Genomic DNA, 13,841 nt, shown 5'->3' with positions numbered 1-13,841 from the left:
CACTATTCTCCCAGGCATTCTGAAGTGCCTGTCAAAAAGACTGGCATGCCTAAACATCAGGCACCTGTAAACACTTAAAACAAGCAAAAGAGGCTGCACTATTGGAAAAAGTGTTCTTCACATTGAATGGTTGTTGTTTTGAATTCCGTGCTTCTGTGGTGCTTGTGATTGTCACTGTTTGTGTTATTGTGTGTGAAAATATCTTTTTATTTGCACTTCTGATAGGTGATAATTTGTCATAGATTTGTGCAGAGTCCCTTTCTCCTTTATGCTGGTATGACCAGTGTATGCAACCTATAGTTGACACCTATGTGTCATTCTCGGAACCCACTAAATACTTCAGATGACTTGAGGGTTTACTTGGCAACCGATAGCTGTTTTAAGACCATGGATACACTTTCGACCTGGACTGAACACAAAGTTTTTAAGTATCCAAAGTACATGGAGACGAATAAAAAGTCACTGAACCGCGTGTATCATGTGCTCATTGTTGTGTGGCCAGTTATAAAGCTCAGTGACTTCATCCAAATCTATTTGTGTAACTAGATGACATTCTATTTAACCCTTTTTTTTCTACACCAGGATTACGATGGTCTGGAGTCATAATGATTTACTGTGTGCTTACAGCTTTTCTAGAATACACTCTTGCCCACTCTTTGAATTTTATATTCACAAATATTGGCATAATTTACGCCTATATGTTTTAAATGAGCTTTTACGTGATTACACCCATCAGACAGTTAATTTCAGTACTGTGTCAAATTTGCTCGAAAGCAATCTGTTATAGATGTTATGCCAGTGGGAGTCTTAATGTCGGTGATGTGGGGTGTTGAGAGCTGGTAAAGGTGGGAGGGGTTGACACAAAGATGTACAGGACAGGACACCCTCATGCTTGCTCCATAAACCTCACCACATTTTGCTACCGCAGCTGTGTGGCGCACGCAAGGAAAGCGGAGAGGTGCGCTCCTCCTGGGGTGACTATGTCGAGTCTGGAACGGGTTTTTGTGCACTGATCGGCGACTAAGAAGCTCATTTCTCTCCGACATAAACGGAATGTTGACGCTCTCTCTCTCACTAAGGTCGGTTTCAACAAAGCATTGAAGACATCGCTCATTTACCATGAGCTGTTTGGATGTTATGTACCCAGCCTATGGACATTACGCACCGTACGCACCGACTGCTCCCGCTTTTATCAGTAACTTCCAGGTAAGAAATGAGCACATGTGGAAACGTTCTTGTGATAACTCTCATCTCAAGTATTGGAGCCTGTTGTGCTAGTTAACAGATATGCTAATTTATGCAGCTTGTGCGTAAAAGCAAACAACCAGATTCAAAAAGTTATTTTTTTTTGTTTAAGTTTGTGATTTAAGAATTACTTTGATTTATTGAGATTTTTTCTTTATATCTGTACATGTCACACCAAGCACAGAAGTCACTCTGCACCCACTAATTAGCGCACAGCAGCTCGCACGCACACACAGATTACACATACCAGTGCTGCCTGATACAAAGAAGAGCATCATGTCAAAATGTCTCATAGTCAGCTCCAGAACTGTCTTCTGCAACACCTGTTTCAACTCTCTCCCTGTTCTTCCTCTCTCTGCCCTCTAACACCGCGCCAGGCTGCCACAGGTCTAAATAGCGCTTCATCTCATTGCCGGGATTTTATGGACACTCCCAACGGCCCCGAGGGGATGTCTGGGGGCCCAGGCACTGGAGGATCAACTTCCTCCTCTGCTTCATCCAGCTCTTCTTCCTCCTATACTCCTGCGGCTTCAAGGCCAGAGGAAGGCCCTAAAGAGAAGCAGGAAGCTCCCGAGGCAGAATACCTGACTTCTCGCTGTGTCCTCTTCACCTACTACCAGGGAGACATCAGCAGCGTTGTGGACGAGCACTTCTCCAGGGCCCTCAGCTCCTATATGGATGGTGAGGGCAAACGTCGGGCACCAGAACATCAGCGAACAGGTAAATTTCATTGCCCATACAGAATTATCATTTGATTCAAATAAAGGTCCTTGTACCAGCAATACAAAGTCATAGTGCATGTTTGGTGTTTTTAAAGAAACTGAAAAAAACCCACCAAAACATTTCAAGATGTATTAATAAAATCAAATTTGTGCAGTATATGCACAACAATAAAGCAACACCAATCAATTTTATAAAATCTTTAATAGACTAATTCCCCATTTATTCTTGGCGTGTTTACATGACGACTGTGGGTTTTCTCCTTACTAAATCCTTCTCCTCCCATGTATTTAGGGAAGCACAGGTGCCATATTTGTCACAGTTGAGATATTTTGCATGAGAATTTGAGGCCACACAGGCTGAACTGACAGGGAGCGCAGCAGAGTGTCACACAGGTGATTTGGTCAATTGAAGGCTCATTTGTTCAAAAAGTTGTCCCTGGAAAGGTCGGGGCATCGGGTCAAGAAGGTTAGAAGCAGTTGGAAGTCAAATGGGTCTACTTTGACTCTTCCAGGCTAAAAGGTTTTGAAAAAGGCACAAGAGAGTCAGCGTGCATTATTGGTTTTGCGGGTGAAAATCCCAAATTCAGACGTAGCTATAGTCAGATTTCTAGTATCTGGCTCCCGGGTCTAAATATGACTCTGTGTCTCTGTGTTTCAGTATGTTTTGCCAACTTTATCATCAGGAGACGCTGTAGATTTATGAGTTTATTGTGGGTTATGTTAATACCAATTACAGATAATGTATAACTATCATCCAAAGAATCCTAAAAAAGCTCAAATTAGTGTTGTGTAAAGATGTTCCTTTCCTCTTTTTACAGTTTTAAATCTGATTGCACCAAGATGTAAAGTAAAAAAAAAAATGTAGAAATGAATATTTTAAAGATGCCAGTGTTGTTTTTTACTGCCAGCTTGACGATATCCTTTGGATATCCATGTAGGGCCTAAAGCGTCTACTCACTCTGTTGCTCTGTCGGTTTTAGTCTCTTTCCTTGTTGAGTCGGACGTCTTCATTTCAGCACCAGTGCACGCTCCCTGCCTCACAACAGATGCTATGTTTATACATGACCGTAAGCGCACAGCCTCGCTGCGGTATCCCCTTCAAACGTCTCCATGGCTGCCATTCTGTCTCTTGCTCCAGCTCTTGCCCCACAATGGTTGCTCAGTCAGTTGCCCACCTGCCAGTCAGATTTATATAAGTTGCGGTCATTGTGATATGGGCAGTGGGAAACACTGCCTCTTGGGGGGATGCATAGGGCATTTTTTTTTCTTATAAATATCCCAAGGGAAAATTATACTGCTAAAAACATATAATGGCTTGCTGACATTCTGTCAAGGGCGAGGAGGGTGGGGGAGCAGAGAAAACAACAGGTGGGGGTGCAGGAGACAGAAGAGAGGGTTGGCGGGTGCTAGCACGGGGCCAGAATTGCTTTTTGAGTGTGTGTGTGTGTGTCTGTGTCGGCTTGAGTGTGTTGTGAGACTTTCAAAAGTAGTGAGCTGACAGGAGAGTGAGAGATGTCACCACAGCAAGTGATTTAAGACCCTGTGAGTCTTGGGCTCGTTCCAGGTCAGAGCGCCTGCCTTATATAGAATTCCAGGGTATAGGGACATCGCCCTTTCTACCTTTCTCTTTAGCGCTCACTCCCCTCTGTCTGCTCGAACGTGGTTGTGTTTATTTCTGTGTCTTGTTGGGGCTAGGACGGTGTGACAGTATGATCCAATGGGGAAGATATCTGGGCCAGAGGGTGTAGCAGTCATGTGAGTGACATCTATGTTTTAGTATGTGTTGCTCCTCCTGCACAGCTCCAGCCTTTCCATTTGCTTCTATAAATCAATTCAATTCACTACGCAGTTGTGCAACAGTTCATGACTTGGCCTAAATTTGACTGTTGTGCCTCCTCCTACCTCTTCTCTCCCACCTCTTCCCTTATTAGATACCCCGTCGCCTAGCAGTAGACGAAGCTTCCCCCCATCCTTCTGGGACAGTAACTACTCCTCGCCTCAGAGTCGCTCCCACTGTGAGACCGGTGCACCTTCCTATTCCATGGACCCGTACGCATCAGGGCTACACCCCAGCCTGCAGCACCCGCACGCTCATCCTCATCCACACGCTCATCCGCACTCCCACCCTCACCCACCAGAAAGCTGGGGATATCCTCAGGCCCAAGCCTACGGCCCCCCACGGCCTCTCCATGAACTTTATTCACCTTCAGCTTTGGAGCCCCACTATGGGCCCCTACTCATGCCTACTGTGAGGCCACCTCATCTCCCCACCTTGCCAAGCCACTATGAAGTGAGCAAGCTGGAGCCCACTACCTCATGGCCCAGTTTGCTTCCCCCAGGAGATGTCAGCCAGACTCTGGCACTCAACATGGATGCAGGTAACCACTCAACCATGTGAGGCCTTTGGATGGTACAGTGCAGTTTTAGCGCAAGATTGAACTTTCATCCATTTAAATTTAGCAACACAACACACCAAGCAACCCTAACTTTAAAATATCAAAGATTCATGAATAATACTTGTCAAATAACCATTTACACAAGCACCCACACTCTGTTGCACACTGCTGTACCAACTTTCAGCCCCTGTAATGTTCTGTATAGAAAACAAATGCCCAAATGCAAACATATATACACTCAGGAAGTTAAATAACTCAGTCACCATTATAGACACTCCCACGCATGCAGACACACACTCACAAATGCACACGACACATCATAATCATCACAGGAGCTCCGCCACCCCACAAAAACAGGATGTTTGGCACAAGTAGACTCCATGACAACCTGTGTTCTGTGTTCGCCATTGTCCTCCTCATTGTATCCTTTTCTTTTTTTTCCCCTCAGGTCTCCAGCAGCACAAGAAAGGCAAGGAGCTCTACTGGTTCTAACGAGCCCTTCAGTCACAGTGACCAGCCATTACCAGATCCAATTAGTCCCTGGACCTACTTTGCTATTGTCGCAGCGGGTCCCTTTATCCCCCGCCCCCCTCCTCCATACACACTTTGCATCCCCATCTACCCACCCCCTTCACTCTGTTTCTAGCCTCCCCTGCCAGTATACAGCCTTGCTCCAGGTCGACGTGTGTGCACCATGGAGATAAAGCAGAGAGAAAGAGGGAGCGAGAGAGGGAGAGTGTCCGAACTGTCTGTAATCTGTGCTGTTGCTCTCTTTTTCTCAGCTCTTTTGGTCTCCCTCTCCTGTCACTGCACAGACCTTGGCAAGGTGTGAGCCACAGTGACCTGTTTGGACTGAGAAAGACAGGATCACACCAGACTTTTTTTTGGGTTTTTCGCAGAGGACAGAGAGATGGAAGGATGAATGGAGGGACAGAGGGATGAATAGCAGAGAGTAGGGATTTCCTCCAATGTCCCTGGTTATCTCTGTCTCATGCTCTGTGTTGGTACAGTGGTTTTCATTATCCACTTATCTGCATTTCACAAATGCAACATTCAGTGATAAACAAGAGCAGCAATTATGGCAGTTTAAGCTCTGTGACTGTCATCATGAGGCCTTTTGTGTTTGTTATTATATAATACTGCTCTCTGAAATAAAGTGTTTATATTTATTGGTGTTTATGTGCATTTCTAAAATATTAGGTTGGCCAGTGTTCTGAAATTTTTGTGTCAAGCTGATTGTGCTTTATATATATATTTTTAAAAGAGGTGATAAAGCTGACCATACCAGATCTATCATCTATCTTATGTGGAGGATATCATCAACGTAGTTTCTCTCGCATCTACCACGATTTGTTTGCTCAGAACTATCAGATAAAACTGAACTTTCAATTTGATGCTGTTCCATTTTAGTTCTTTTGTTCTCTGTCATTCATAGACATTTTGAATTTTGGCTTTCTTAATATTTGTGGGATTATTTTTTCCTTTTTTCAGTGTGCTCATTTTTTTGTGTCCAAGAATGTGATGTCAATAAATATTTTTATGGTTCATTGTCACATCTCATAAATGTTTACCTTGAACGATACTAGCAACATGAATATAAGAGAGTAATATTTCCAGATGATAAATACTAATATTAGCCTGGAGAAATTTGGCTCCATGGAAAGACTCCAGGTGTCAGGTAACATATCTGTGATGAAGGCTTTTCGGCCTGTTTCTAATTTTGCACACTTGTTTGGTGCCCTGACATTTTCATAGCTGTCTGATTCCCAGATACAGTAGCAGAGCCAGATGTGATCAAGGTTACGCTGTGCACCTCGTCTTATTTAAAAGGCCTTCCATTTGAATTCCTACTTGCATTCACACTTTGTCACCTATAAAGTGGGAATGAGTGGCAAATGCCAGCCATGTGTAACCAGAGAAGAAGCCAGCCATCCCAGCTATGCACCAAATGTTGCTGTGTTATTGATCTGATAATCAGATTATGCCCTAAGGTATGCCAGTCTTGGCCACCGTCACAATTTAGTGGCTGTTATGTGTGACCCCTCGCCCCCCTAACAGAGCAGCCAACTATGTGATTGGCTTTAATCTGAGGAAACATGTAGAGTAATGAAATTAAAAGAGTTTACCAGGGTTAGCTTTCCTCTCAGCTTCCCATTCCAACCACCTTACAGCCTTTTCATTCTAGTATTGTTGCTGGCACTAGGGTCTTCTTTTTTAACCCTCCAGGATCTACTCCATAGTAAGTATGCACCCACAGATATTGTCACATTACAGTACATGGCTGTCAATAAATCCCACATAATGTGAAGCAGCGCATTCAAGTGTAGTTTGTATGGGAAAGGCATTGCACAAATTGACTCATCATGGATAACACCAAGATTAAAATGATTGATTTAACATAAATTTGTAGCTTAATTTGAGTAATTACTGATTCATTCGTTTTATTACTAAGAGAAAGTGGATGTGGTTTCGTGGTTTCCATGTTTGTTTATAAACTGAAACATTCTACAACCAAATGAAATAGTGACATCTCCTGGTGTGTTTATAGCACTACAAAGCCAACAACAAATAAAGGTTTTACAGGGCACACTTACAACAGGTTGAGCTGCTGTAATGCAGCCAAGATACAGTTTATGGTGCTTTTACAGCAACACTAACTAAAACTAGCTATGAAAACACAAAATTAAGAAAAACTATGAACTGCTTTAGTTCATTTTTCATAACTATTTGACCAGTATTATCTCTTAGTACAGAGGTCACTGTTGATTACTTGGTTGATTATATATAGCTTTATCAATAGCTACTAACGAGCCCAATGCAAAAAAAACCAAACTTGCATTTGCTCCAGCTATATAATCATTACACTGAAAAGATATTTTTATAAATGTGCATAAGACTGTCTGTTAATAAAAATAATACATAATCGTGTGTAAAAAAAACATGGTACAGAAATTTGAGAACAATGTGTTCAGGAAAACATCTCAACATATGGGAGCAAAGGTTAGTGGCCGACATAACAGAGCATTTTCTGAGAACCACTGATTGCACTTGCATTATGCATTGGTTTCAGTAAGAGTTTATAATAAGACAAGCCCTATGCTGACCCAGATTCAAAACAATAGGTCATATGATGGCTCATTGGTGGTAGTCACATGATACAGGTTCTAGAGTCACATTCATCAAATTCAGCCTATCAAATGCTGATATTTATCAGAATCAGAATCAGCATACTTGATTAATCCCTAAGGAAATTATGTGGGTTACAGAAACAGACTAGACTATTTAACAATACATTATGTTACAGATTTACAGATTTAAGAAATAGCACAATATACACAAATACAAATTTACTGTTTGTGATGCAAATCCTCAAAATACTTTTGGTAATCATATGATTCACTCGGTGATCAACTGTCATCCTCCCTTCTTTAAATAAACTGGAATCTTATAACCTGATTACTGAGTGTAAAAGACAGTAAACTTGAGTTTTGCGCTTTACTCATCTGAATTTCTTAAACATGTGACTTTCCTGCTGTTTTAACTGTTAATATCTAACTGATACAATCATCATGTGCAAGCTAAAGGAGACAAATAAAAATGAAGCAAGAAAAACATGTGATGTAGTATAAACAAGTGGCAGCGGAAATCACAAAACACACGCAAAACTTTTTTTCTTCACTTTTAATTTTTCCAAATAAGTCCTAGACCCATTTACCATAACATATTCACATGCTTTACTTCCACATTTTTCCCGAAACAAACAGACAAACAAGCAGACAAAAATGTGCAAACTTTGATTTGTGAACTTCCATCCTCGTATTTGCTGTTGTGCTGACTCACGGTGAACCTGTCACTTGTTATGCATTCATGCTATGCTGCACCTGACCACTTCTGCTGGACTTCACAATAAAAACAAATACAATAAACACATAAAAATCAATAAAATCTTTCACACTGTCATTTTTCTGTGTAAATGTGGCGTAATTACATTGGTTTCTTACTGAAAGCAATGCATAATGCAAGTGAGGCAATCAGTGGTTCTCAGAAAATGCTCAGTAATGTCAGCCACTAATCCTTGCTCCCATATGGTTACCAACTTTCCTAATAATAAAAAAAAATAAAAAGGCAACTTTATTATCTTAAAAGATGCAGATTTTTGTCTGTTCTGTATTAAAATCTTCATGTTTGTCTACGATCGTCTATTGTGAATACTTTTTATGACTCTGCACATTTGTCTGGTTCCTACACTGACAGTCACAGTTGCTTTTTCTTCACACATAATATGATTTTTTACTTAAGAGGATTTTGGCTTCCAGGCTTTAATTTTAAATATATTTTACAAAGTAGTATTACTTTCACTTAAGTAAAAAAACAAACAAAAGCAAAACAAAAACTGTGTACTTCTACCACTAATGAACTGTCCTCTTGTGTCATGCCTTACATTAGCCACTGCTAAAAATATACAAAGCATTATAATACTGCTGCAAAGCTGCACTGTAGCAATAGTTATACATTTCTATCATAGAAAGTAAACAGCATATGGTTTGTTTTTATTGACCCAGAGGTATTAGAATTCAAACTATTTGCACTCTGACAGAAATGACCCCAGTCTTGTGTACAAATACTGATATCTGTGCTTTCGGCCGGGATGTCAGATGCATGGCATAAGCTAAATTAAGAGTTCCTTGAAATCTTTTTGCTTAGTTCTTAGTTTCCCACCCACTCCATATCTTCTTTATGGGTGTCATAACACTTAAAGCCTTGTGACCACTAGTCAGTCAGACAGACAGACGTCAGTTACAGAAGATGAATTGCCAGTAAAAAAGGGTGATATCTTACTTAGAGGGAAGAATTTAAAGACAAAATGCACATTTTTGTATTTGCACTGATAAAGATAGGTGGGATTTGCCCAGAAAATCAGGCCTTACAGTCAAGCTTAAAAACAGGATGTGTGTGTGGAAACAGAAAGGAAGTGCAGAATAACTGTCAGTGGAAACCCGCATGAATCATAAATCAGACAATATCAAACTCAGAATAGAGTTTATCGGAAGTTGTGTGTGGCTGCGTGCTTGTTTTCACAGTAGCTCAAAACTTTAAGAAATCTAAGAAAACTTTCAGATAAAAGGGGACAGAAATTCCATATTTGTGGGAAAATTTTGAGATTTTAATCAGTCTGCGAGAGGTTATATGCGTACATATGAAGACAACACATCATTTCAGTTTCTTAAAGAAGAAAAAAAGATGGGGTAACACTTCAAATAAATCCTGATCATTCATGTAACTCATTAAAACAACTTTCGCTGAGTGGGTGTTAGCTGAGGTGCCACCTACAATTTCAAGAAGTATAAGCACCTCTATGAGGACTTTATATATTTTCCAGAATGATGTTTCTTCTGTTTCTTCTTAAGGTTTCAGATCGCAGGTGGATGACGCATTAGCACACACGCTGTGTTGTTTCTGTACAGCTGCTTTGTTTTTGTTTTTTCTGCTATTGTTCTTCTTGGAGACTTCCCATCTCTTTGTGGTGTGAAACAGATTACAGGGGAAAACACATAACAATAACACATACAGGCATATGGTGTTTGTTGAACGTGAATGACTAAACCAAAACTGATCATGCCCTCAAAAAAACCCAAAAACCAAACAAAAAAGCAGCAAACAGGATTCATGACAGTAACGTTCAGTGTTTTTGCTGACGTTGACTAAAATATTTCCTCAAAACAGTGTCATCGTGCGATTCTCCTCTTAATGTAGTCCACCTTTGTCTATTTCAATGATTGACTCATTTTTATGACCTGCTGACAGCCACCTGACTGGAATACTATAGTCATAACTGTAGCTGGCTATATAAGAACTCCTCAGACAGCTCTACAACGCCCACAGGTGCTTCTACCTCAGTCTTCAGCACATACACTGACATCAAGCCAGGTGAGTAGCTACAGTGCAGACAAGTGCACACATAGACTACACTTTTTAGTGACAGACTGATGACAAGAAAAAGAAGAGATTCATTCATTTGAGAAAGAATAGAAGGGAGAGATGAAACAGAAACTTAAAAAAAACAGGACGTAGAGCGGATACTGTGGTAGTGTGAAAGTGACATCCAACATCATGATGTGACAGCCATCAGAAACAAGCTGTCTGGTTTTCTGCACACCACAAAGAATTTCTGTCTTTTTCTGCTTGTGTCCAGTCAAGATGAAGTTGCTGCTTGTTGTTGCTGCTGTTTTGGCTGTGGCCAGCTGTGCCAGCATCTCTCTGGAGGATTTGGAGTTTCATGCCTGGAAACTCAAGTTTGGTGAGATAGTGGACTCTTCCTCTCCTCTTTGCTTTAGCTTTTTGTCAAATCATGTTTTGTGGTCTTAAAGTCTTAAATTTGACCTTGCTCACACTCATATGCTTGTATAACATTATAAGACTAGAATAAACAAAAATCTCTCACTGGAAATTAGATTGTTAATGTTTAAAGATTCATCACTTGTTCCTTCACTCTCTTTTTGATAATTCTTTTTCACAGAACGATCCTACCACTCTCCATCAGAGGAGGCTCACCGGAGGCAGATCTGGCTCAACAACCGCAAATTTGTGCTTGTACACAACATCTTGGCAGACCAGGGTTTGAAGTCCTACCGCCTCGGCATGACCTACTTTGCTGACATGGTATGTTTGTATGTCTGTTTAGGTTTTTATGTGTAGGTCATCAGCATTTTCACTGCAATTAGCATAGATCGACACAGAGAATGGCATTTTGAATAAAAACCCCATAACCCCAGAATTTTGTTTTTCTTCATCAGGAAAATGAAGAGTACAAACGAGTGATTTCCCAGGGTTGTCTTCACTCCTTTAATGCTTCTCTGCCTCGCCGTGGCTCTACCTTCTTCAGACTACCTGAAGGTACTGATCTGCCCGACGCTGTTGACTGGAGGGATAAGGGATACGTCACTGATGTCAAGGATCAGAAGCAGTGTGGCTCCTGCTGGGCCTTCAGTGCAGTGAGTACATATAGCGTAGTCTTCTCTATTATTGTAAAGCAGGAAACTTTGCTCAACTGTTGGTTTCAAACTGACTCATCCTTGTTGCAGACTGGCTCACTGGAGGGTCAGCACTTCAGGAAGACAGGAACGCTGGTGTCTCTGAGTGAGCAGCAGTTGGTCGACTGCTCGGGAGACTATGGCAATGAGGGCTGCGGTGGAGGGCTGATGGACTATGCCTTCCAGTACATCCAAGCAAATGGAGGGATTGACACTGAGGAGTCCTACCCTTATGAGGCCGAGGTAATAAAAGAGTGGAGAATAATGTGCTTATCATAATGTTATAATGTTTTGATTATAAATCATAATCTTTGAAAGTACATTTGAAAGTGTTCATATCTTGACTATCATTATCTTGACAAATGACCGAGTTAGAGATGAAAAGACAATTATTCATATCAATAGACTTGCATGCAACTGGTCTAGTTTACTGCCACTTTGTGGAAAAAAATATATCTAGTGAAGCAAATCTGATCAAGGTCAATTTATTGACTGCTTTTATATTCATCTTTAAAACTATAGCACTTGGTAAATGCTCTCATCGCTTATATTTTTGCAATAGCGACTTGCAAAATGTGTCAGTAGATAATTTTCTCTTGATTAGGATGGAAAATGCCGTTATAATCCTGATAATATTGGAGCCACATCCACTGGCTATACTGATGTGAGTCAAGGTGATGAAGACGCCCTGAAGGAGGCTGTGGCCACCATTGGACCCATTTCTGTAGCCATTGATGCTTCTCCGATGTCATTCCAATTCTACGAATCAGGTGAAACACCATGTTGAAAGTGCCAAATAAAAATCTTATATGGAGAAAGAAATGTGAAGATTTATTGATTGATTTTTAAACCTCTCAGTCTAAACGATATGTATTTCTAGGAGTGTATAATGAGCCCCAGTGCAGCAGCTTACAGTTGGACCATGGTGTGCTGGCTGTGGGTTATGGTACTGAGGATGGAAATGACTACTGGCTGGTCAAGAACAGGTAAATAACTTGATTGATGCTCCTTCTAATAGTTACTGAGAGGTAATACATGCAGATTATTATGTCTCTACATTCAGTTACATGTTTATCTGCTAAATGTTTATTAATTTGTTTCTTTCTGTAGCTGGGGTCTTGAATGGGGAGACAAGGGATACATTAAGATGAGCAGGAACAAATCCAACCAGTGTGGGATTGCTACTGCAGCAAGCTACCCTCTGGTCTGAAGAGGTCAGAAGAAACTTAAACTACTTTTTCTTTTTAGCTCTACTAAGATTTTTTTTTAACAATTTCATTAACAATTCCTTTTAAACATATCAAACCTATGATCATGTGCACAGATTAATAAAAAAATATTTGTGCATCCCACAGTTTATTGACTGATTTATCACATTTGCAGGTTTCCTCAGTGAGGTGGAGATCAGTGGGATGTAATCAACATTAATTTTATTTTTATTATTTAATTTTTTGTCAGGGTAAAGAGCCACCCTTTGTCCTGGTTTATGTTTAATAGAAACTCATACAAAAATTGTAAATAAATGTAAAGAAATAAAATATTTCACAGTGATTTAATCATTTGTTTGTGTGTGTTTCTCTTTGTTGGTGGTCTTTGGCTTTGTAAGCATTCAGTGGTTTATCCAGACAGAGATATTCAACATCAGTGGGAATTTTTGTCCCGCCACACAATTTTAAATCATACAGTTAAGATGCGACTGAAGTGCAGACTTTCAACTTTAGTTCAGCAGGTTTAACAAACATTTTACTTTAATTATAGTCATTTTTACACATAGTTCTTCATTAGAGCCTCAAAAGTAATTGGACAAGTCACTGACAAAAAGTTTTGTTTTGTGGCAAGTGATGCCTTTGTTTTAAACCTTTCATTGTAATTTCAAGATGGGACCTAAAGAGATGTCGGTGCAAATGATGGAAAAAACAAAGTCAGACAGATCGTCTAATCTTTAGGCTACATTTATGACTTGGTTTATTCTTAAAAAGAATGAATGCCTGTAAATAAGGTCTATGTATAAATATAGCTAATACTCTCAGCCAGTTTGATGCAGCTAATTCCTAAACAGTCTATTAAAATTTAATTAACAGGTACTTAAGTTAATTAAAATCTTTGCCAAACCACAGAATTAAAGCTGAAATATGGCTGAATTAAATGTTATTGCGGTGGTGTACAGCAGCAAAACTATAGAAATTGTGTATTTGTCCAACAGTTTATAGACTGAAGTGTAGCTTGGTAGACTTTATGAATTTCTATAAAAAAACAAAACAAATAAGCATTTAGTATACCAGTTAACTAACAAACAAACAAACAAACAAACAAAAAACAACTTATCTGGATGAAGTTATGTACCTGACAGAAAGAATACTTCATCATCATCCCAAATTATGTATTTGTAGTTTTTTCTAAAGATTACAGAAAAGTAGCGTCTGTTTGCTTCACCTCATTTAGAACTT

General features: G+C 40.1%; 2 protein-coding genes across 2 annotated transcripts; both read left to right on the top strand.

The window, feature by feature from the left end:
• The first annotated feature begins 887 nt into the window (after positions 1-887).
• On the top strand, positions 888-5,886 carry vgll2b (vestigial-like family member 2b). Its single transcript, XM_031758205.2, has 4 exons — positions 888-1,206; positions 1,623-1,965; positions 3,899-4,345; positions 4,812-5,886. The coding sequence occupies exons 1-4, from the start codon at positions 1,120-1,122 to the stop codon at positions 4,853-4,855; spliced, it is 921 nt and encodes a 306-aa protein (XP_031614065.1). The 5' UTR covers positions 888-1,119; the 3' UTR covers positions 4,856-5,886.
• Positions 5,887-10,150: 4,264 nt separating this feature from the next.
• Positions 10,151-12,953, top strand: LOC116334821 (procathepsin L-like). Its single transcript, XM_031758364.2, has 9 exons — positions 10,151-10,291; positions 10,557-10,661; positions 10,881-11,023; positions 11,158-11,355; positions 11,446-11,637; positions 11,999-12,164; positions 12,275-12,380; positions 12,505-12,608; positions 12,778-12,953. Exons 2-8 carry the CDS (start codon positions 10,562-10,564, stop codon positions 12,602-12,604), a joined length of 1,005 nt encoding a protein of 334 aa, XP_031614224.2. The 5' UTR covers positions 10,151-10,291; positions 10,557-10,561; the 3' UTR covers positions 12,605-12,608; positions 12,778-12,953.
• Positions 12,954-13,841: the final 888 nt, after the last annotated feature.

Source organism: Oreochromis aureus, linkage group 19 (genome assembly GCF_013358895.1).
Source record: "Oreochromis aureus strain Israel breed Guangdong linkage group 19, ZZ_aureus, whole genome shotgun sequence".
Lineage (NCBI taxonomy): Eukaryota > Metazoa > Chordata > Actinopteri > Cichliformes > Cichlidae > Oreochromis > Oreochromis aureus.
Note: the sequence above shows the minus strand (reverse complement) of the source record. Positions and strands in the feature narration are given on the sequence as shown.